Source organism: Rutilus rutilus (assembly GCF_951802725.1).
Source record: "Rutilus rutilus genome assembly, chromosome: 13".
Lineage (NCBI taxonomy): Eukaryota > Metazoa > Chordata > Actinopteri > Cypriniformes > Leuciscidae > Rutilus > Rutilus rutilus.
Window position 1 is genome coordinate 33,995,748 of NC_140218.1, and position 23,770 is coordinate 34,019,517.

Sequence of the window (23,770 nt, forward strand, 5' to 3'; positions counted from 1 at the left end):
AGAGAGAGAGAGAGATAATGTTTTAACCTGACATTTATGACATGCTTTGATAAAACAAACAATAAAAATAAAAACAGATGGATGTTCCTGTTTGTTTCCATCAGTCTTGTCTCCATGTTTGTTCAGACACTGTAGTCAATATCTGGTATAGACCAGCCTCAGGCGTCACACTGAGATAAGCAAATTATAGTTGGTCACTCAAGATGTTAGTCAGACAGTATAAGTGCGTGGCTCTTGGCCAGAATGATCAGTGAAAAGGTCAAAAGTCTGACTATGTGAGACTACAATAGGAATGACTTAAAAGTGCTCACACATGATTTTAAACAACAAAGCTTCCGAAGTCAGTCATTTTCAATGAGAGTTGACATAACTGACAAGTGACTAACAGTGAGTGTTGGCTATGCATTGCAGGCAAGTTCTGTTATGTGACAACAATATTACAACGATGTTACATTGCAACAACATTTGATACATTGCAACTTTATGCATATATGCAGCAATGCCATATGCAACAATGTAGTGACTATAAATCAAGACATTTGAGGACGTAATCCATCTCCTGTCAGACTTTGTAGTTGAGTGTTGGCAAGCTGGAGGTAATCTCAACACGTTAATGTTACTATGAGTGATTTCACTGTTCAAAGTGATCTGCTACATCAGCTAACCACTGGGGTACCTCAGGGCTCAGGGTTTGGTCCGCTCATCTTCTCTATCTACAGAACCTCTCTGGGCACTATCATACAGGCAAACAGCTTGTCTCCAGGCTCTTCACTTCAAGATTGGACTCCTGCAATCTTGTGTTGGCTATAATTAAGCTTTTGTAGTTAATCCAGAAGATAGTTGCACATCTGGTCTTCAACGAACCACACAAGGCTAATCACACACCCCTCCTGGTTTCACTTCAGCTACTTATAGCTGCACTTCTGCAAATTTAAGGCTTTGTCTAGGGGTTTTGTCACTAGATATACTCTCTCTGCTCCCCTGTGGTGGAGACGCTTCCAACCTCCATCTGATCACCTTCACAATCTTCAAGAATCAGCTGAAGACACATCTCTTCCTCTTTTATAAACCTCTATAAACTTTCATATTTTCTCAAATTTTAAGTCCCGCTCTACTTTCTGTAATCATCTAGCTTTCGCTTGCACTGCACATACTGCACATATTGATGATAAATTACTTGTAATGTCCCTAATTTGTTGCTTTGGATAAAAAGGGTCTCCACATTTCCACATAGTGTGGACATTCCCAAACTAAACAACTAGTTATTAATTCAGTGACATCACTTTGTTATGTCACCTGAAATGCAGTGCTAAAATCACAGAAACAGGGGTACGTGTCTTGATTCAGTAATGTAGTTGCTTACACCAATCCTGCATTCTTGGGACAAATGCATAACAGCACAGAGAGAGCTTGATGTTTAAAAGCACCAACTCCATAGGCATAAACAAAACACAGCACATTGTTGACGGTAGTTTACTAACAATTATTAAATGATAAAATATCTCTGGTTTTGTCTAACAAAAATAGCTAACATTAGGCGGCTTAAACTGTTGTCATCCATGTGTCTTGTTTACAGCAGAGAGATGCCAAAAATGTGCTATGGTAACATGGTTACCCCTGTTACATCTTCATGTATTTCATACAATCAGACTCTTGTCAGGGGTTTTCCAAATCCACGGACCCAGCCATGTTTATATGTCTTCTCCTCATACCCTCCCACATAAATCCCCAGGGGATTCACTCACAAAACTTGTGTACGTGGCCCAAAAGCCCAAACCAAGACCAGGCCGACTCTGACACACACAGACACACCAAGATCTGTAATTTGTCTCTCTCTCTCTCTCTCTCTCTCTCTCTCTCTCTCTCTCTCTCTCACACACGTCTCTCTCTCTCTCTATTTCCACTTCAGCATGATCACCACAAGATAGCTGATGCACACAGCAACACGTGTGCTTAATCACAGTTTAGATGACTGTCAGTGATGATAGAGAGGAAGATGAATTAAAGGAGAAATGATGATGAGAATGTTCTTTGTGATTCACACTAATGGCAGCGACCTCAAGCACTGCGTCATTGACATCCAAACACTCTTCCTCACATGTGCATTATGTTTGTTAGAAGAGAATAGGCTGGGTTATTTTTTGTTTGTTTTTTACTATTATTGACATTCATTTTTGCAAACATTGATGTGATTGATATTGCACTATCCCAGTAGAAACACCTGTAAGAATTTAATGGTGTGTGCTAAGGCTGTGGTGTACTTAGGGCGAGGGATTTGTTGGAGACCCATACCTAAAGTAGACAATTTCAGCATGCAACTCATCTCACACTACTGTATATGCATACATGAATGACACCTTAAATCCTCGAGGACTTTTTGAAGTGAGGAACCCAACAGACAATAAAAAGCCTGAAAAAGTTAGATGCACTTACATTGAAGGACCCAAGGTATATCATTGAGACTTGGGGTGGGCTCTTTTGACCGAAGACTATAGCCTACCTTAGTAACCACATTGCATCAAGTCTTGCACAAGAAAGCACTGACGTTTTTCTGAAAAATATTATATTATATTATATTGCTTATGAGGTTTAAGACCACCAGAGTGGTCTGTTTTTTTTTTTTTGTGTGTTTTTTTTTGCGCTCTCTCTCTCTCTCTCTCTCTCTCTCTCTCTCTCTCTCTCTCTCTCTCTCTCTCTCTCTCTCTCTCTCTCTCATACACACATGTTGGCAGAATCTCCCCATTTATCAAGTTCAACACAAACACCCAAAAGAGAGCTCATTTTAGAACACAGTATCATTTCACATAATCACAGTTTCTCCATTTAACTCTCACCTCAGTTGAGAATATATGAGCATTTTTGCAAACACACACTAATCTCAACTTAAATTTGACAACTACTGGTGTTCCATCAAGACATATTTTACAGGAAATGTGGTATTAAAAAAATATGAATAAGAAAACAGACAATATTGGCAAACAACAAAAATCCAAGCAAGCTAATATGGTTTCAAATCAGTGGGACACTCACTTTATGGATGTGTGTTCATTTTGCTTGGTGTGTTTTAACATTTGCATCTGTCACGCGTTTGTTTGTCTGTCTCAGACACTCTCTCATGCCCAGACGCCTTTAAGCAAAGGGATATGAGGCTGTGTAGTGTCTGTGTTTATGTGTGCTCACATGCACTTTCTTATTGTGTTGTTCTTATGTCATTGGCCAGTGGTTTTCAACTGGTGTGGTCGCAAACCATTCTAAAATCTGGATCCTAATCCAAAACCACGGATAATCACTGTCATGGGCGGTCTGACATCCCTGAAGCAGCTCATTTTGCAAATTCAGGGTGAATTCAGAGCCTCTCAATGTGAAAAAGTGCATTAACATACTCGGTGTTACCCCACAGCTGGATAGGTCAGGAGGAAGATAGGATTTGACACACGTTTGTGGATGCTTGTATGTCTCTATTTGTCATGTGACTGAAATTGTTTTAATTAATTGTTTTGATTAGTCAGAGTTTAATTTATATGTCTATTCCAATTGTTTATCTTGACTGTGGGAAAATGCTAGAAGAGCCTATGCTTAAAATTATTTTATAAATGAATTGCATCCTCTCTAATCCATCCATAAGTGCTCTAAACATAGAGGACACTGAACTCTCTGCATTGTTTGTTGATTACCTATCCTTCCCTTCTCATCTGGGACTAGATCTCTTTACACAATCTCACATTATGAGGGAAACAGAATAGCTGATCTCTGATCAGTAGCAAACAGGCAGTCGTGGCGAGGCATCTAACTCCCAATCACTCCCCGGGCGCCACAGCAAAAACGGCTGCCCACTGCTCCGGGTGTGTGTGTGTGTGTGTGTGTGTGTTTGTGTGTTTGTGTTCACTACTCCTAATGTGTTTGCATTAACTTGGATGGGTTTAATGCAGGGGGAAAAAATCTGAGTATGTCTAGAGAATATTGACAATTTGCTAGTTTCCCAGCCATGGTGATGTTGCAGCAACAGAGATTCACATATGGGACTGATCAAGAGTTCAGCCTAATAAACAGATGCAACACCTGCCAACTAACACACACACACACACACACACACACACACACACACACACACACACACACACACACACACACACACACACACACACACACACACACACACACACACACACACACACACACACACACACACACACACACACACACACACAACCCTGCAAAAACAGATCTATCTATCTATCTTGGCATTATTGTAAATACTGCCAATGTAAATACTAATTTACATCACTCTAAAGGAATATTTCTCTGAACGTCATCAGTGCATCGATTTATTACTCTCATAAAAAAATTAAAAAAAGAAGATAAAAGGCAAGATGCTTCCCACAAACTCATAGTTTCTCAGTACACACCCTTTTTTGGCTGTCAACCACAGACTATAATCAGCATAATGATTTTGTATGGTGTTTTTACAAGCCTAAATAAAGTTTAAGTGTGCTGGAAGAAAGACAAGAAGCAGAGCATCATGAGTTAAACAGCTTTAAAATGGTTGATAGTATTCACACACACACACACACACATACAGTATATATATATAAAATGAGAATTAACCTACCACTATATACTTCTACTATGAAGTACAGGGATGTCCTGGCGGGCCGCTGTCCTGCAGAGTTTAGCTCCAATCTGCCTAAACACCTGCCTGGAAGTTTCTAAGGCTACGTTTACACGTGGCCGGCTATTTTCATATAAACGGACATTTCACCCCTCTCCGTTTTCAATAATAACATCGTGCACACCTGTCAGTTTTCAGAAAAGTGTTAGTTTACACAAACCCGTGTATATGTCGTCAAGAGCAGTGTAACGAGAAGCTCAAGCTCACATTAGCCAATCAGAATCCCGAAAATAGTCACAAACTGTGAAGTCGGCTCCTTAAAACTCAGTTTTTCCAGAGAATGTCTAATATGGCGAGAAGTTTCACTCTCACTACACTTCCGGCTTCTGAACTGGTTGCAGTTCCACTCTGATTCCATATGAGGGCGCTCACAGGACGAGTGCAGAATGAATGGAGGTCAATGGCGGTATACCCCTCAAAATCCACTTTTCTCAGGATATAATTTTTTGTCTAGTAATTTGAATGTTGTATTCGAAAGGAGATGCAAAGAAATTACACATTGCTGGGTGTTAGATTTTTTTAGAGTCACTTATTTGCTTTAAAAAGTCTTTCAAAATGTCAATGACGTCAGAATGCTGACGTCATTAGCAGAATGCTAGCGTGTTATGGGCAACAACAACTCAACCTGTAAGAAATCAAAACGACATAAGTACTCGTTCATTCAACTTTCGACCTAAAACCCATGTTGAACTTGCAAAATCTACAATCACATCTGAGATTTCTCAATGGCAATCGGGTGAAAGAGACAAATTTAGCCGTCTAGCCCCATTGACTCCCATTCATTTTGCACTCATGGCGAGCGCCCCCAGTGGAACTCTGGTGGTACTACAACCAAAATTCGGTACAATAGGGCTTAATAGGGAGTGGGCAGGCTCTCCGTAGACGGGCTCTGGTTTTTCTCAGTTTACATGCAAACGTGCAAACGAAGTTTTCCAAAATCTCCTCTCTGGCCGGAGTTTTTAGAAAGAATCGTTTTCCGACGCGAATTCTCCATTTGTGTGTAAACGAAGGGCACAAACGAAGGGAAATGTCTCCGTTTTTCAAAATAACCATGTACGTGTAAACGGGGCCTAATATGGCCTACCTTAGTAGCCTTGATTAGCTGGTTCAGGTGTGTTTAATTTGTGTTGGAGCTGAACTCTGCAGGACATTGACCCTTCAGGAGCATGATTGGACACCCCTGATATAATATGTGAAAAACAGTATGCCAACAGATTTGTATGTCCGAATACATAGTATTTGAAAAACAGTGTGTGAAAAGTACCCAGAAGACCTACTACTTCCGGCAAGATTCTGAATCATTCATTCGAAGGACACTTTACTATCCCATGAAGCCACAGGAGAGGATTTATGAATGGATGTGAAGTGATGCAACTAACGCTGGTAGGTCACATGAAAGTAACAACATGGCGGATGTAGACTGTCCGAATTTCATTGATCAGGTGTCTTTGATTAGTGATGAAGCCAAACTCTGCAGGACAGTGGCCCGCCAGGGACCTGGTCCTACAGCAAGCGGATAATTCAGTAATAGAAAGGCATGTTGGGAATTTAGCCTAAATTAAGAAATGATTGTGTTTCTCTGATGTGAATTAAATTACAGTACAATGTGACATTCCAGTATCTGGAGCATCATCAGTGCTTTAGCCACATGGACAAACACAGGCTCAGAGTTTGATGAGCCAGCTGGTGTATAAGATCACCACATGAAAAACAGCAGTCATCAATTTTCATAGGACAAAGACAACTCATTTTGTTCCTTTTAAGGGTGAAACCTGTCTTCACATGACAGTGATCAAAAATGCAGATTAAAGACTCAATCAGGCTGTTGATTGATTTAGAGCAGAATATAATATAATACTATGGATCCTCCTAAAGTCACAGCCACAGGACACAATATATATCATTTGTATAAAGATTTGTATAATACATTTTATATATACAGTATATGTAATGACATTTGAATGCAAATCAAGCATTATACCCATACAGAAAAAAAAATATTGAAATATATTTTAAAGTGTCAAAAATATATGTGGCATATATTCCAAATACATTGAAATATATTTGCATTGTTGTTCACTATCATTTTGAAATATATTCTGAAATATAACAAAAATATATGATGTTAAGTGTGAAATATATTTACATTTATAACATGTAATGTAAAATATATGACAGAATATATGGTCATAAAATGTTTAGCGTGCTAAAGAAGGGTCGAAAATGTATTTTGATCACAGTAATTCCTCTACCTTTTTCCCAATACACAACAGTAGGCTACCATATTTCACTACTATATTATGACACACAGCCATAATAAATACTGTACTTACATTTAAATGACTGCAATGTAAAATGACAGATAGTTGCTTAAGGACTATTAGGCCATATTAGGTGGCACGTACCTAACACTAAGTGCAATTATTAGATTTATTGTTGTGTTTTATTGACATCTTTCCTGAAGTCATTTAAATATTGAAAATATGCACAATATTTATGATGCAAGTATAACAGTGACACTCCAACAGTAAAGTGCACTTAAACAATAGATAGAACTTTATGCATACACACACTATTAAATAACTGTATTCAATTCTGTAAAAATAATTCAAATAATAGAATTTCATAATACAATATACATTTATTGTACATTTATATACAATATATACATTTACAATATATACACATATGAAACAATTTGCAAAAGTTAAAACATATATGAACATATATGTTGTTAGTAAATATATTGACATATACATATATTCACATATTTAACTAAAATATATTTCAAAAACAAAATATATATATATATTTAACTAAAATATGGGCCAATTTCGAATATTTGCATATATTCCAAAAATACATTTCAAAATATATTCTGAAACTATATTTCTTTTGTGTATTCTTTTGTAACATTGCAATGTTGTTTTATACTGAAATTTTCAATCTAATTTCATTTATGCATGAAACAGTGCTTTGCACAGAAACGTGACTGGGTTTGATAGTCATAACACAATGCTATGCAAAGATATGACAGCCCAATACTCAGATCCAGATTCCTAGCTGTCTCAGTCCAGTTCACCACATTATGAGCATGTGGTTGTTACTCTGACTGAGTGAATGAATACAGTTTCATGACAGAACTTTGTATTTGCTCTACACCTTTTTATGTGTGTTTTTAAATACGTATTTTTCTCGGTACAAACTCATTCTTAAAAATGTGGAGGAGCTGCACTTTTGAATATCTTTAGATAAAAGTTCCATCAAATACACATCAATGTTGATAAATGTCATAACAAACATAATTTTACATAAAACTATATTAAACAGTATTGAAACAAGAAAATGAAAATAGAAACAGCAATAACATACAAGGAAAAAATGCTGAACTTGTAAAAAAGAATTGAATCTGGATAGCACAGCATCTTAAGTATAAAGCATAATCCCTGCCACCGGTTGTTTTATTAACGACAAGAATGTCTGTACCATGCATAAAAAGATGATAAAAAGGTAATTAAAACATTTAAGGTTTCACAAAAAGCAATTATGGCCTTAAGGCTTAAGATACTGAACTATTGCTTAAATTCAGTCAATATTTAGTCATGGCATAGTCAATCATTTTGTATGTCTAATTATAATCAACAAAAGAACATTTTGTTCTGAAAGGTCAGAATTAACTAATTATTAAAAAATGTTAAAACCTAAATAGAAAAAAATAAAAATAAAAATTTAAATAAAAACACTTTAGCACTGGCCTTGTGAAAATGTGAGCTCTTGAAACACCATTAGGAGTACACTATTGTCATAGAATCTAGTGAATTACTAGTAGTTAATGTGTTTAAAAAAGTTTATGTGTGCATTTATGACCTTTTTTTGCAGATTTAAAATGTGTATATCTGAATAATCTTATATGTTATGTATAGGCAAGTAAATTCAGTTACTGGAGTTAATTAAGCACAATTAGGTCAATTTCTTTTATTGAATGGATTATAAGAAACAATAATTCTTCTTCTTTTTTTTTTTATTTAAATTCACATTTTTAATTTGTCATCATGATTCTCATTTTTCGTGTTGTTTTTATTGTTGATGAAAGAAAAAAAATAAACTTTGTTAGCAACCATTTTCATCAGTAATTTCAATGACTGGAAGCTTATTTGGGAGCTGTTCAAACTTACACAAGAGACAATGAGGAGTCAATAAAAACCCTAAATCCAGCACAGAGGGGTTCAGTGAATGTGGAGTGAAATGTGTACAAGTGTGTGAGTGTGTGTGTGTCAGAGATGCTGTAGAAGGACAAAATACCGTCCGGACAGTCCAGAAACACTCCTACTCTCTTATAGGCGTATGGGGCAGGTATGTCAGTTTTCTTTTTATTGTGCCAGACAGTGAAAGTGTCATCAGAACAATCAAGGCTCCAGGACTTTTCATTGAATCCAAACCTACAATCATCACTTCCTCCTTTCCTACTAATTTCTTTATGTGCCACTGATATAACAGCCCCTCTCCACCCGCTCCATTCAGCCTCCCAGTAGCACCGTCCTGACAGAGTTTCTCTACACACAACCTGAGGAAAGAAATCAAATCTGTCTGGATGATCAGGATATGACTGCTGCTCCTCCAAACGTGTCACCTTTCTGTTCTCCTCAGACAGACAGAGATGAACATTTACTGTGTTTGGATCCAGTGTGAGATTACAGGCATCTGAACACAAGAGGAAACAGAGGAAAGAACATTTAGAGCACAACAAAGCAATAGCAAAAGGTGTGTATGTGTGTTCTTGTAGACTTACACTTGCATAGTTCTGAGACAATCAAGACCTCTCCAGCATGATCCACACTACAAAAAAATATTACATTCTGATTAATGCGATACAAAATAGAAATAAACTCAATCAGCATATCATGGGGGTAACAATGTCAAAGTCAGAGGTTCAATTCCAGAGAGTTGGGATAATAGCATCTGCCAAAGTAGATAAATGTAAATGTTTTCACCGACACACCAGTGTGGCATAACACACAAGTCCTGTTAACACCTGGTATTAAAATTTATTTTGGGTGCTCTGATCACAAGTGGTCAGGCAAAACAGACAGCGGTTCGCCACCTCATTATCCTGCCTTTGAGGAGCTGCTGGAGGTTGTGACCAGAGCTGTGGCCAAATTAAACATTGAGTGGCCATCAGAAAACTCGATGAGCGCTTCCTGCAGGCTCGGTCACAGCCTTCGCGCCAGAGTCTTCCATTTTTCATTGATCTCCACAATGAGGTGTCGAGATCATGGAACAAGCCATTCTTACATGTTTATTCTTCCATCCTTTGCTCGAAAGAGAATGGCTATGGGGTGATGCCGCGGTTTTTCAGAGACATTAGCATCATATCTCTCACTCGACGCTGCGACTCCGGCTCTGCCCTCCTAACCCTGCCGTACAACATCGGCTTTGGTGGGCAAGGCATATATGGCAGCTGGTCGGGCTGGTGCATGCCTGCATACAATGGAGATTATTCAGGCGAACCAGGCCGACCTTCTAAAAGAGATGGACGACAGTGGGGAGGTCGTGCTCGAGGATGTGGAAGAACTGAGTGTGCCGTCGGCCGCTCCATGGCAGCATTAGTAGCTACGGAGAGACAATTGTGGCTGAATCTGTCGGGCATCAGGGAGAAGGACAGGGCTTTCCTCCTTGATGTGTCACTTTTGCCTTCTGGCCGTCAATACCGTCATTGAGAGGTTTCAGGAGGTGAAGAGGCAGTCAGCCGCATTTTAACAGTTCATCCCCCGTTGTCGTTCCAGATCTCGTGGGGCTGTTGCCAGCCGCCAGCTACTCATACCTGCAGCAGCAGAAGGAAAGTATTGCCTCTCAAGACTCTCGAGAGACTGATCCCCCAAGTGAAATTTCTAGAAGCCTGGAAGGGTCTTCAAAATATGTTTCAGTGGATTCTGCGCACTGTGGAATAGGAGTACAGAAGTCAGTTCGAGTATCGTCCACCAAAATTCTGCGGGGTAGTTCATACTATTGTCAACCCCGAGCAGGGTCAGGTCATGGAACAAGAAGTTCAGTGCCTTTTAGCGAAAGAGGCCATAGAGCATGTTCTTCTTCACAAGAGGAAGGCCAGGTTCTACAGCCGGTACTTCATAGTTCCCAAAAAGGATGGAGGGTTACATCCCATTATAGATCTCAGGATATTGAATCGTTCTCTGAAGTGATTCAGGTTCAAGATGCTAACTATCCCTGTCATCATGAGTCAAATCAGGTCCGAGGGCTGGTTTGTCACGATAGATCTAAAGGACGCTTACTTCCACAACATAGGAAGTTGCTGAGGTTCGCCTTTGGGGGAAAAGCGTACCAAAATCGTATACTTCCTTCCTTCTTCCGGGCTAGCATTGTCTCCTCACACTTTCACGAAATGCATGGATGCTGTTCTAGCTCCACTGAGACGTCAAGGCATTCGTATCCTCAATTACATCAACGACTGGCTCATCATAGCTCAGTCAGAGAAGATGCCAGTTCGGCGTTCTGCGCCATCTAAGGTGCTTAATGTCAAAAAGAGTTAACTGACCCCTTAGCAGAGAACTACATTGCTGGGGGTAGGGGCTAGTGTAAACACCATCTTGACTACAGTCACCAACATCAAGCTAGGCCAGGCCATCACTGTCAAGCACTTCCAGAGAGTTCTGGGGCTCCTAGCAGCAGCGTCCAACATAGTACCTTTTGGCCTGCTGTACATGAGACCCCTAACAGTGGTGGCTCAGGACCAGAGGGTTTTCCCTGAGGGGAAACCCATTTCGCACAATCAAAGTAGCGTGCAGATGCCTTCATTCAAGAGGAAACTTTGTGTCTTAAAGTGGAATGTGTTCACTTTATGGTGCAGAGAACATCAGCTAGACCCAGGTAACTGCACAGTGGCTTCAGTGCTGGAGTTCCTCCAAAGTCGTTTCTCTGATGGGCTCTCCCCCTCCACACTTAAAGTCTATGTGGCGGACATAGCTGCCTCCCACACACCATTAAACACTATGGGGAGGCACCAATTAGTTTGTTTCCTTCTTGGTGCTCGGAGGATGAGGCCTGTCACCCAAGCCAGGGTTCCTGTGTGGGAACTGGCAGTGGTTCTTGAGGGGTTTTCTCTGGCAGGCTTCGAACCCATTGACGAGATGTCGAAGAAATTTCTATCCTTAAATGTACCCTTCCTGCTAGCCATTACGTCCCTCACAAGAGTTGGGGACCTGCAGGCGCTATCCGTTGCCCCCTCTTGCCTTGAGTTCACTCCTGGTAGAGTGAGAGCCATTCTCCACCCTAGGCTTGGCTATGTGCCCTAGGTGCCATCGAGTGTGGCACGGTATATAATCTTGCAGGCTTTCCATCCTCCACCACGTGTGTCGGCTGATCCAGAGAAGCTACATTTGCAATGCCCTGTCCAAGCCTTGGAGGCATATGTACATAGGTCCTCGAACTGGAGGAAGTCGGACCAGTTGCTCGTCTGTTTTGGGTCACCAAAGAAGGGTTTCCCTGCTTCATAGTATACTACTTAGCTAGTGGATTGTAGAGGCTATTTCTTCAGCATATGAGGCACGCGATTTGCCTTCACCTCTTCTGATAAGAGATTCCCTCGAAAGGGAACGTCTCGGGTTATGACTGTACGCTGCTTCAGAAGCTGACACTGTTATGAGCCGGCGTCCCGTCACATGTGACATCATAACGCAACACCAGTCGAGATTGGACTAGTTCTATACAGGCTTCAGACACAATTACGCTGAAGGCGTTCTCCAAAGTGTCATCTTTCGACGCAGCATCAGGTAACGAGGGTTACAGTCGTAACCAGAGACGTTTTGATGCTTCAGACGTCCTGGCACTAACATGAATCTCAAGTGATTTCTCTAACAACCTGTGATCATTTAGATTTCTGGTTTTATGACTATATGACTCAAACTAGCTGGCTGTGCTACTGCATGTTAATAAAGCACACGTTTTTTTTAAATGCAGAAAAAAGGTCAGCACACTGCAAATATCTTGGAACAAATATTGAGTGAATTTCAAATATTGAACTGTATTCAATGAATTTCAGATTCAAATTCTCCCTGCTTTGATATCAGGCATACTGAAGATGTTTCATTAAGTCTTTAATATGATAATGTATAGTTTTTTTTTTAAAGCGGCATGTAATCTGCAAAACCCTTGTTGTATCCATTACTTCTCAAACATGTCCTGGAGCACCCTCTCCACTGCATGTACATTTTGAACACAACCAATTCAGGTCTTACAGTGTTTACTCATGAACTGATGAGTTAAATCAGTTATGCTAGATGTGAGAGACATAAAAAATGAGTAGTGATGAGGGGCTTCCAAGAAAGATTTGAGAAGCACTGTTGTAGCCTAATAGTTAATTCATTGTTTCCCAACCCTGTTCCTGGACTAACAGTGCATTCTTCCTTGTCTGACCTATATATTTCTGTCTCTAATAATGAGCTGATGAGTTGAATCAGGTGGGTTTGATTAGGAAGAGTTGGAAAATGTATAGTGTTCGTGTGCCTCCAGGAACAAGGTTGGGAAACACTGGGTTAACTGACAGATGAGTAGGAGATTCTATATAGTTGTCTAGGACCCAAAAGTCTAAAGGTCTGAACAGTTAAATCTGGGCTTTTAGTCTCAGCTGGTATTTACCATAACTACACCAATCTGGCAGCAAAAAAAAGAAAAGAAAATTCTCTGAATTTATCTTATCTAGAGAAGAAGATTAGTGAGGAAGTCCATTAAGAGACAGGGAAGTACTAGTGTTAATTTGCTGTGTTTCATACATTTTACTTGGAAAAAGTCCTCACTAGCTCTGAAAACGCCCCTGACACCCATAAACACAACCCCAAAACAAACATAAGCAAAATTGCATTAACCCCACTTGTTTTCTTATCAGTGCAAAAGACTGATCAAAATACTGTGTTCGTGGATATCTGTTCAAACGTAGATGTTTATTTAATGTGGTAACATAATGTAAAGCATTGTAAGTTTAGGTCACTCGCGCTGTGCATTTGAAAGCAAAATGTGCCAAACATTAGGCTACACAGTTTGACTCCAATCTCATTTCATAACATCATAACGAATGATAACATTTGAAGTAACATATGATAATCCATATATGTTTTTCTAGTGTAGTGTACTGAAGTGTTCCTTTTTATTGATTTATCGTTATAGGCCGCCTGCATTTCTGTAAAGTAAAATATATTATTATTTTATGCAGCAAAAGTATATGCCAACAAGGCCCAACAAACCTGGTGTTCATTATAAATATATTTGTGTGAATTTTAAATCACAATTTTAACCAGAAAATCACAATTAGATGTTCTTCCCCAAATTGTGCAGCCCTATAGTTTCTCCTAATATCAGCATGTTCATAGTTGTCTTTTTTAATTTTGTTTAATTTATTTTTTTTTATACAAAGACCAGCTGACACTGATGAGCCCTGCTGACTTAAAGGTCCCCTGAAATCAAAATGTAAGTTTTTTTTTAGCTCTTAGGGTGAATATGTTAGCCTTAATGCTATAAATAAGCTGGTGTGTTCCAAAACAATGACAAAATTTGCATTTGGAGACATAAGCATTCAAAACTTTAAGTCCCTCACTTCCGCTAAATGGATCACGGATTTGTATGACGTCACCGTGGACAGTTTCTCATCACATCTTCTGTCCAATCAAATGCTCTCTGGAATCTGAAGCGTCCCACCCCCTCTGCTATAAACACCATCTGGCCAAAGTGACCGTGGCTGTACCTGACAGTACGTTCAGTAGTTCACGCATGCTCAGTGTCAGCTGCTCGTGCTCTTCAGTTCCATCAGTTATCTGTTGGAGTCACTGGAGTAACATATACTCCAGAATATTTTTTTATTTAGAGTCGGAGTGACTGTCAGGCACATCCGAAAGAGAGTAACTTTAGAAAACTGGATCAGCGCTGACTCCGTTTTGAACGATTCAGTTCAATTTGGTGAACTGGTTTGACCGGGTCACAAAAAAAAGAACCGGTACAAAAGAACGATTCGTTCACGAACTGGACATCACTACCGTTGTCACATCACGGAGCAATATGGGTTGGAGATTTGTGTTCGGTTGCTCAAACCCTCGAGTTTTATTCCGTTTTCAGAATGAAATGGCTAGAATTTATTCACACCACTAACGTTACTATTGAATCCAACGTATCACCAGCGCTCGGATTCATTTCCATGGTGCTGTCGACTGCAGTCTGAGATAAACTAAACACTATTGGCTGTTTGAAAAGAGGGAGAAGCCATTCAATATGTCCCACCTTAGCTTCCTGTTTTTACGTCAATGTAAAAATTACGTCAACGCATCAAACAAAGCTGCGCGTTCCAATACCCTTCAGTGGGCCTTTAAACATTCACACGAGTCTCTGTACATGAACATGGTAAACTGAAGCAAACACATTGGAAATGGGCACAAAGGTGTGTGACTGTTCACATCTCTGTTTAGATCAGTGTGCTCAATAATGTGCCTCTTTGTCTTTTGTATCTAAGGACTATGTTGTGTTGTAAATAAGTCCAAACAATCAAAAAGCCATTATTTTTTTAAATCTCACCTCATTCTTTGTTTATAGTTCCCTCACAGTCCCACCTGATAGGGTCATTATGGGAGGGTCTTTGTCTTCCCAGGTGTGAAACACATCAACATTCATGATGATTCACACCTCCTTGCATAGAGCTGTCTTACACAAAACATGTCTTACCAATTTTAAAGCAATATACTGTATTGTTTTATGTGAATGAGTGTGCAGGATGTTTTTCACATCGTTTTAAAACAAACTCTAGACTACATGATACAATTTTCAAAAGTCTTGTGAACAAATAGTCATATAAGTCATGAAAATGTTAAAAGTAACAGAAATAAGCACAAATGTCAGAGCATGTCAGAACACCTCCAGGGCCCAGAAAACACCTCAGACCCCAGAGGGTTAAACTGTAATATGTGACCCTGGATCACAAAACCAGTCACAAGTCGCACGGGTATATTTGTGGCAATGGCCAACAATACATTGTATGGGCCAAAAGTATAGATTTTTCTTTTATGCCAAAAATCATTAGGATATGAAGTGAAGATCATGTTCCATGAAGATATTTTGTAAATTTCCTACTGTAAATATATAAAACATTTATTTTTGTGAGTGAATGCAGCAGAATCGCGAACATAAATGCACAACTTTAAAGGCGATTTTCTCAATGTTTTGATTTTTTTGCACCCTCAGATTCCAGATTTTCAAATAGCTGTATCTCGACCAAATATTGTCATATGCTAACAATCCATACATCAGTGGAAAGTTTATTTATTCAGCTTACAGATGATGCATAAATCTCAATTTCAACAAACTGACCCATGTGACTGGTTTTGTGGTCCAGGGTCACATATACTGTATTAACTCTAAAGACAGTGGATTACATGTTATAACATCCACACATGTACACATACATTTCTTTACACCCACATAAACACTGGAAAAGGTGATTCTTAATGCCCAACATACTTGAGATTGTCCAATTTACAGTGTAGATCATTGAGTAAATCAGAGAGCAGCTTTACTCCTGAGTATCCTGGGTTATTGTAGCTGACATCCAGTTCTTTCAAGTGCGAGGGGTTAGACCTTAGAGCAGAATACAGATAACAACATCCCTCCTCTGTCACCATACAGCCAGATAATCTACAAAGATACACAAAACACTTTTTACAGCCTCTAGTCTGGGTCAGACCAGAGAATATCATCAACATTCCAGGTAATGTCATGCAGTATACAAAGTTACTGTAGATGTAGTCAGATAGCAAGGTACCCTAGAATGTCTCCTTATGAACTTAAGCAAGACTAATGTTCTAATGACTAATTGTAATGTTCTCACAATGTTTTTACAAGCCACCTTGAGTGCTTGGACAACAGTTTCCTTCTCATACTGATTTCTGTCATATACCATTCAACCTTCAATGCATGGCCCATTGTTAATTTACCAGATATATTTTATCCACCGTTCAATACAGATTAATCTAGAGTAAAGCTTTGCTGTCAGACACACTTTATACATGTATTATATCTAAAGACATAGAGAGAGAACAGGAAATGTAAGTGTAGTTTACATAAATGTACATGCCGATAAACACTTTGATCTGGGAATTAATAATTAATGATAGAGGACAAATGTAACTTCATATTTTGTACAATCCAAGTAATGTTCTTAAATACCTCAATATCTCCAGTTTGCAGTTTGGACTCTTCAGTCCAACACAGAGCAGTTTCACTCCTGAATCATACAGGTCATTATTACTCAGGTCCAGCTCTCTCAGTGAAGAGTTTGATGATTGTAGAATTGAGGCCAAGCCTTCACAGGATTGATCAGTGAGATTACAGTTGCTCAATCTAGACAAGACAAATCAACAAAAACTAAAGAAGTCACATCTCTGAAATTAATAAATCTCAAAATCAAATAGGAGAAATCACTGGAGAATAGGAGGAATTATAGAGCAAGTTTCACACAACAGAGACACACATTAGGTCAAAAGTATAAATTAATTAAACATCAAAACATCCTGTATGATTTTGTCTCGCCATTGGACAAGTAGAAAAAGCCATTGGAAAGACTGACTGGCTAAGATGGATTCCCAAGTTTCTATTATATCATACAGAGCATACAGGACAGAATGTGGAAGACAACTGGGGGTTGGTCAGTCCAAAAGGCACCACTGAATAATTGTAGGGACTAATAGGAATGTTAGAGCCACTAATCTGCCTCTCCAATCTGATCATTTGGGTAAATACATTGCAGAGCTCTGGATTTGCTAAGAAAAGCAAGTGTTGTTGGTGGAAGTGGATAAAGCTTTTTATTGTGACTTTGCTTAAACCATAATATTCAAAAGAGGGTGGAGACCTCTGTCTTGCCAAAAAAAGAAGAACAAAGAGTTGGAATGCTGAATTAGTCCAGCAGCAAAGGAGAACCTAATGTATTCTCACATAGCAGTAGTTTCAGGTCCAGAAAGTGGAGAGGAAAAAAAAGACAAAGAAAAAAGAAAAAGAAAAACTTAAAATGGGTATAAATCAGAGGTGGGTTGACATCCACTGTCCTCCAGGGTTAAGCTCAAACTGTCTTAGTTTGGTTACAAATGTAAACAAAAAAAGTACTCTTTCTCAAAAATGAAAATACAATCCTGCAGAATTGTAGTTCTGATGATTTTCTGTTTTTGGGTGGGGACTTTAATTGAGAATTATAGAGAATAATATATTAAACAGAAATCATATGGAACCTCTTGTTGCTTCAAGTCGTGCTTTAAATTAATTAATTGAGACACATAGCTTATGTGAAATATGGGGTGATCTAAATGATAATGTAAGACGTGTAAGATGACACGTGGGTAAATAATATATATATATAAAAAAAATGTGTTATAGACACTTAGAAACACAATGTTTTGCTTCATTTCAAATCTGAGGATGATATCTCTAAAACTATGCATTCTGTGAATAATTTCAGAAGATCATGTCAGGTAAGTTTTTAGAGAAGGCTGATAAGATGCAATATTTTATTGACCTTTTAAACACCCATTTGCTTGAAAAACGCTTAACTGCTTAAGGCCCTGATCACACCTAACGCGTTTTTCAGGTTCGAAAACGCGAGGTGCACAGCTTTTACCATCACACAGAACGAGCAGTGCGCTGCGTTTTTTATGTTGCTAGGCAACCACTGAAACAACTATCCTGTCAGTCAAGTAAACGTCAAATCAGCCTTTTATTAAATATATTTACTTTCTGTTAACATTGTGGTAGTTACGGTCGTGAAGTCTTTAAGTTCCTGGTAACCTGCGAGAGCACCACAAGTTTATCCTCCATCATCGCACTCTCCTGGCGTTCAAGCAACTGTAGCTTTTATCACTAAAACGGAAGGCCCGCCTCTCACTTCATTCAATTGGACAGTGAAAAAAAACGCGATGACGTCGGGCGCTTTTTCCGCTCCGAGTTGCTTTTTTTTCAACTTCAAAAACGCGAGGCGCAGCGGGCGGTAAAACGCGAGGCGCAGCAGGCGCATAAACAGCGCGCAGAACGCTCGCTGCCATAGGAAACCAATTGAAAACAGGCGCCTCTCACTGCAAAAAACGCGTCAGGTGTGATCAGGGCCTAAGACAGTTATATTAAAAGATCAAATTCTGCACACACCTTATTAATAAAGCATAGCCGACTATATAGCTTACAAAAAAGCAGATGAGCCCAGAAAATGAACGCAATGCGTTTAATTACATGTTAAGCATTTTCCTCCCAGAGAAATCCGTTATTAGAAAACGCATTGCATTCATATTCTGCGCTCATCTGCTTTTCTGTACATTGTGTGCTTAGTATAGTCTTTACTGAGTTTTGGTCTTTTAACATCACTGTCTTAATATACATTAAGCCACGTTAAAGTACCATTTGAGCGTTTTAAAAGCGTTTTTCACGTTAAGCGTTTTAGAATGTCCCGAGGAAAACCAACTCATTAACGTTGGCAGGCAGAAGTGAGATCATGGTTTTCCTGATGCTAAATCCATCCTTGGAGAATATCTTTTTTTTGATGGTGTGCATTCACACTTTAGATTTTCTTATCCCAGACATTGTTAAAGATTTAAATCCCTGCCGGCAAGATGCTCCTCTGTCGGTCACGGATCATGGAAAGTGAAACTTAAATCTGTCGCAGGGGTGGTTGGATTTATTCACGCACGTTAAAAAATATTTATTTCTTCTTTCTTTTCACATTTTTATTTAGGCCTACAGCATTATCATAATAGGCTGTATATTAACTTATTGTCAGAAAACCGGTAGTTAGATGTGAAATCAGACATTGAGCACCCCCATATAGCCAAAATGGTATGATCCTCATTTCATAACACCTCTGCGAAGATTCAACCGTGAGATTGGTAGTCGAATCAGACTCCTCCTATTGAAGCATTGAATATTCGACTATTCGGGGTCACCCCTACTAACCATAGTGGATATAAGAGACTAATTTCCATAAATTGGGATTACATCAGACCTAAAAGAAATGTCAGGTCCTTTGTTGGATCTCAACGGATTGCAAAATTTTGAGCTGAATGAAGTAGAAGTAAGAATGAGTTATAAATCTTTGTGAATGCTTTTAATAAAGGAACACTAAATGAGACGGCTGACACAGTGTGGGGGGATAAACTCAAGTTGAAAGAGGAAATGAAGCCAGTGTGGAGGGTGCTGTACAAACCATCATTGACAAAACAATCAGGTGACTTACAATAGAGAATATTACATCTGGTTTATTACAATGGTTTAAATCATACTTATCTGACCGTTATCAGTTTGTAGCAGTAAATGAAGAGATGTCTTATCAATCACAAGTTCAGTATGGCGTACCACAGGGCTCAGTACTAGGACCGCTGCTGTTCACTCTGTACATGCTGCCATTTGGAGATATCATTAGGAAGCATGGAATTAGCTTCCACTGTTATGCCGACGATACTCAGCTCTATATTTCTTCAAAACCTAACGAAACTTACCAATTCACTAAATTAACAGAATGCATAGCTGATATAAAAAATTGGATGACTCGTAATTTCCTACTTCTAAATTCTGAAAAAACAGAGATTCTAATTATTGGACAAAAAACTTCCTCACGTAATAACCTAGAATACTGTCTAACACTTGATGGCTGCTCTGTTAAGTCTTCGTCGTCGGTTAGGAACCTGGGTGTGCTCTTTGATACCAATCTTTCATTTGAAAGTCACGTGTCTAGTATCTGTAAAACCGCATTTTTCCATCTTAAAAATATATCTAAATTACGTCATATGCTCTCATTGACAAATGCGGAACAATTAGTCCATGCGTTCATGACCTCAAGGCTAGATTATTGTAATGCTCTACTGGGTGGTTGCCCTGCACGCTTAATAAACAAACTACAGCTAGTTCAAAACGCAGCAGCTCGAGTTCTTACCAGAACCAGGAAGTATGACCATATTAGCCCGGTTCTGTCAAAACTGCACTGGCTCCCTATTAAACATCGCATCAATTTTAAAATATTGCTGATTACTTACAAAGCACTAAATGGTTTAGCTCCGCAGTACTTGAGCGAGCTCTTAACGCATTATACTCCTTCACGTCTATTGCGATCTCAAAATTCCGGCCAGTTGATAATACCTAGAATATCTAAATCGACTGCTGGCGGTAGATCCTTTTCCTATTTAGCACCAAAACTTTGGAACAGCCTTCCTACCATTGTCCGGGAAGCAGACACACTCTGTCAGTTCAAATCTAGATTAAAGACACATCTCTTTGACATAGCGTTCACATAATACATTATAGACTTCTATAATTCAATGTTAGGCTGCATAGATTAGGTCAGCTGGAACCGGGAACACTTCCCATAAATCCTGATGTACTTGTTACATCATGAGAAGAATGGCATCTACGCTAATTTTAGTGTCTCTGTTTATCCCAAGGTTTTCCCGCAGCCTGCCGGATCCAGGCCGTTTCCAGATCTGATGAAGGACCTTCGCCTGGACCCGGTGTCAACGCAGTGCTGAAGTGCCAACTAGTCTCTCCCTATGGAGGATCCCTTTCCCACTCTACAGATAACGCGTCGTCGGGAAAACTCAATTTGCGTATCTACCCCGAATTGATAAAATAAAATAAAATTCTGAATCAAAACTATAAGGAAACACCAGTAATTTGTTTAGGTTTGGTTTGTAGGGAATTCCAAACCTGCACACATATATTCAAACGCACATAACTATAGAACCCGTTCTTAATGCGCATCTGAACGCCATCAGCGTTTCTCACAGGTTCGCGTTTAAAGTCTGTGTAGAGAGAATGGTGTCGTCTTGGCGGCCCCTAATTTAAAAACAAATGATCGTTGCGACGGAAGCGAATCAATCAAAACTAACTTTAGCCGGAAAATAACTTTATTAAAGAACCGCTATAAAGCCAAAACAATCTTACGTTAAATTATACATTTATCTCTGTAAAGCTGCTTTGAGACAATCTACATTGTTAAAAGCGCTATATAAATGAAAATGACTTGACTTGACATGGGGCTGTGCTTGTTAACGCATTTGTTTCAGTCATTAATCAAAACACTGATAATAAATGTGTTTATTTATCCAGAGAAACTATTTTTCATAGTATTTTGGAGTGTGTAAGTTTCATACGTTTAAAAAAAAATTGTTGTGTGGTAAATGCGGGGGAAAGTTTACACCAGATGGTTTTTTTTTTATTTTGGGGGCAGGGTACAATCTAAGGTAAGAGATTAAGGGACCTATTTTAACGGTCTGAAAAGCAAGTAACAAATGTGAAACACAAGTAACTTTGTGGGTGGATCTCGGGCGCTGTTGCTATTATACCGGTGGCATAAATGACTCTTGTGCCCGACACAAATCTAAAATGGGTTGGTCTGAAGTAGCTACATTACTCATAGGTGTGGTTTGGGCCTAACGTGAAATAAACCGATCAGAGCATAATCTCACATTCCCTTTAAAAGCAGGCACACTTGTTCCATGGCGGATTGCTGTTATAATGGCGGAGAAGTGACATTGTATGGGGATGGAGAAACCCACCCAAATTAGCTTCAGTTAAACAGGCGTGTTTAACTTTGGGTAAAGGTATAATTTGGGTAAATGTGTAAGCTAGATTTAAGCCTATTTTTTCACATCTTCATGGACACCACAATGATTTCGCTCGTGGTAATATTTTTCCTTGTAATTATGCATGGTTTGCAAAAAATGGAAACTGCTGCGTCTGTGTGTAGATGAGAGAAGAAAAAAGTGTATGCGTGTTGTGCACACGCTACTTTATGGCCAAGCATGCGCCCTTAAAATAGCATCTGAATAAAGCGCCACGACTTTAGACTAGGTTTCACCAGGGAACGTTTGTACCGGAACACACCTCTTTTCGCTGAACTGCCCCCCGGGAGCCCAAGTTCATTCCCTAATTTACCAACGTGCGTCTGTGGAGGAAATGCATCGGCGTTGCACATGATGGCCACCTTGCAAATCTTCCAGGCTGATCTCCTCCGAAAACTGGATGAGGATGGACCGGAAGCGATTTGCGTGCCGGACTTAAGGAGCGCCACGGACCTCGCTCTCCGTGCCACTAAGTCCGCTGCACAGGCCATAGGACGGAGCATGGCCTCTCTCACCATAGCTGAGAGACATTTGTGGTTGACGGTCTCGGAGATGTCTGATTCAGAGCGCTCTGCATTCCTCGACGCTCCCCTCTCTTCTGCCAGCCTCTTCGGATCTTCCGTCAATGATTTCGTGGAAAGATTCGCTGAAGTGCAGAAAGCGTCACAGGCCATGAAGCACTTCCTGCCGAAGCGCTCCAGCTCCACAGCAGACCGTGCGAAACAGCCGTCTGCTCGAAGCTTACAGCCACAGCCTCCGCCCACCGCCGCCACTTCGCAGCGCCGACAGGTCCGGGACTCGAGACCACACTCTCGCTCTGCTAACCGCCGGCCCCCTCCGCATGGGCCCCGGCCTAGGATTGCGGAAAAGCCTGAGGCCTCAAAGTCGTCCTAGCACGTCTAGGGAAACGACGGTGTTCAGGTCTCTCTACGGCCAGACTTCCACCAAAACTCCTCGCTCGTTCAGTTCCAGACAATGCGACTGTTCCAGTATATTCTGCAGTAAACAAGCCGGAACCACAGCCCGCTTGCCTGAACACAAACGCCGTTTTTACGGCGACCCAGATAAATCCCATAAAGAGTGTATTTTCTGGTATTCCGGCCACGGCCGAGGGTGTTATGAGTGTAGTAAAAATGCCAGCTCAGTGCTCATTCCTACACACAGACACAGCCCGCCACAAGCCAGGGCTTGCACACATGAAATCGACTCATGTCGATTGTGCATTAAAAGTAGTAAATGTGCCCACGACCCAGTGCCCACAAACACTACATTCTGCATGTCTCACGGTTTCTGTAAAAACTAAACCAACGCACATTCAGTCTGCCCAGGCAGACGGTGTATTCAGTGCAGTAAATGTGCCCGCTGTCCCACGCCCACATTCACTCACAGACATGACAAGCCCCACGGGGCTCGCCCCGCCCTCTCGGCGAACCGCCATAGAAGAGTCGAGCCTGGGCAGACTGCCCGC

At 40.0% G+C, this 23,770-nt stretch overlaps 1 protein-coding gene across 2 annotated transcripts in view; it reads right to left on the reverse strand.

The window, feature by feature from the left end:
• Positions 1-8,698: 8,698 nt before the first annotated feature.
• LOC311302113 (protein NLRC3-like) overlaps positions 8,699-23,770 on the reverse strand; it is a 33,000-nt gene continuing 17,928 nt past the window's right edge. For both annotated transcript variants that reach the window (XM_084427735.1, XM_084427736.1), the window contains 4 exons: positions 16,883-17,056; positions 16,178-16,351; positions 9,459-9,505; positions 8,699-9,370 (listed from right to left, as the gene is read on the reverse strand). In XM_084427735.1, the coding sequence (XP_084283861.1) occupies positions 8,841-9,370; positions 9,459-9,505; positions 16,178-16,351; positions 16,883-17,056 (925 nt within the window). In that variant the 3' untranslated portion in view covers positions 8,699-8,840. The remainder of the gene's footprint in view (positions 9,371-9,458; positions 9,506-16,177; positions 16,352-16,882; positions 17,057-23,770) is intronic.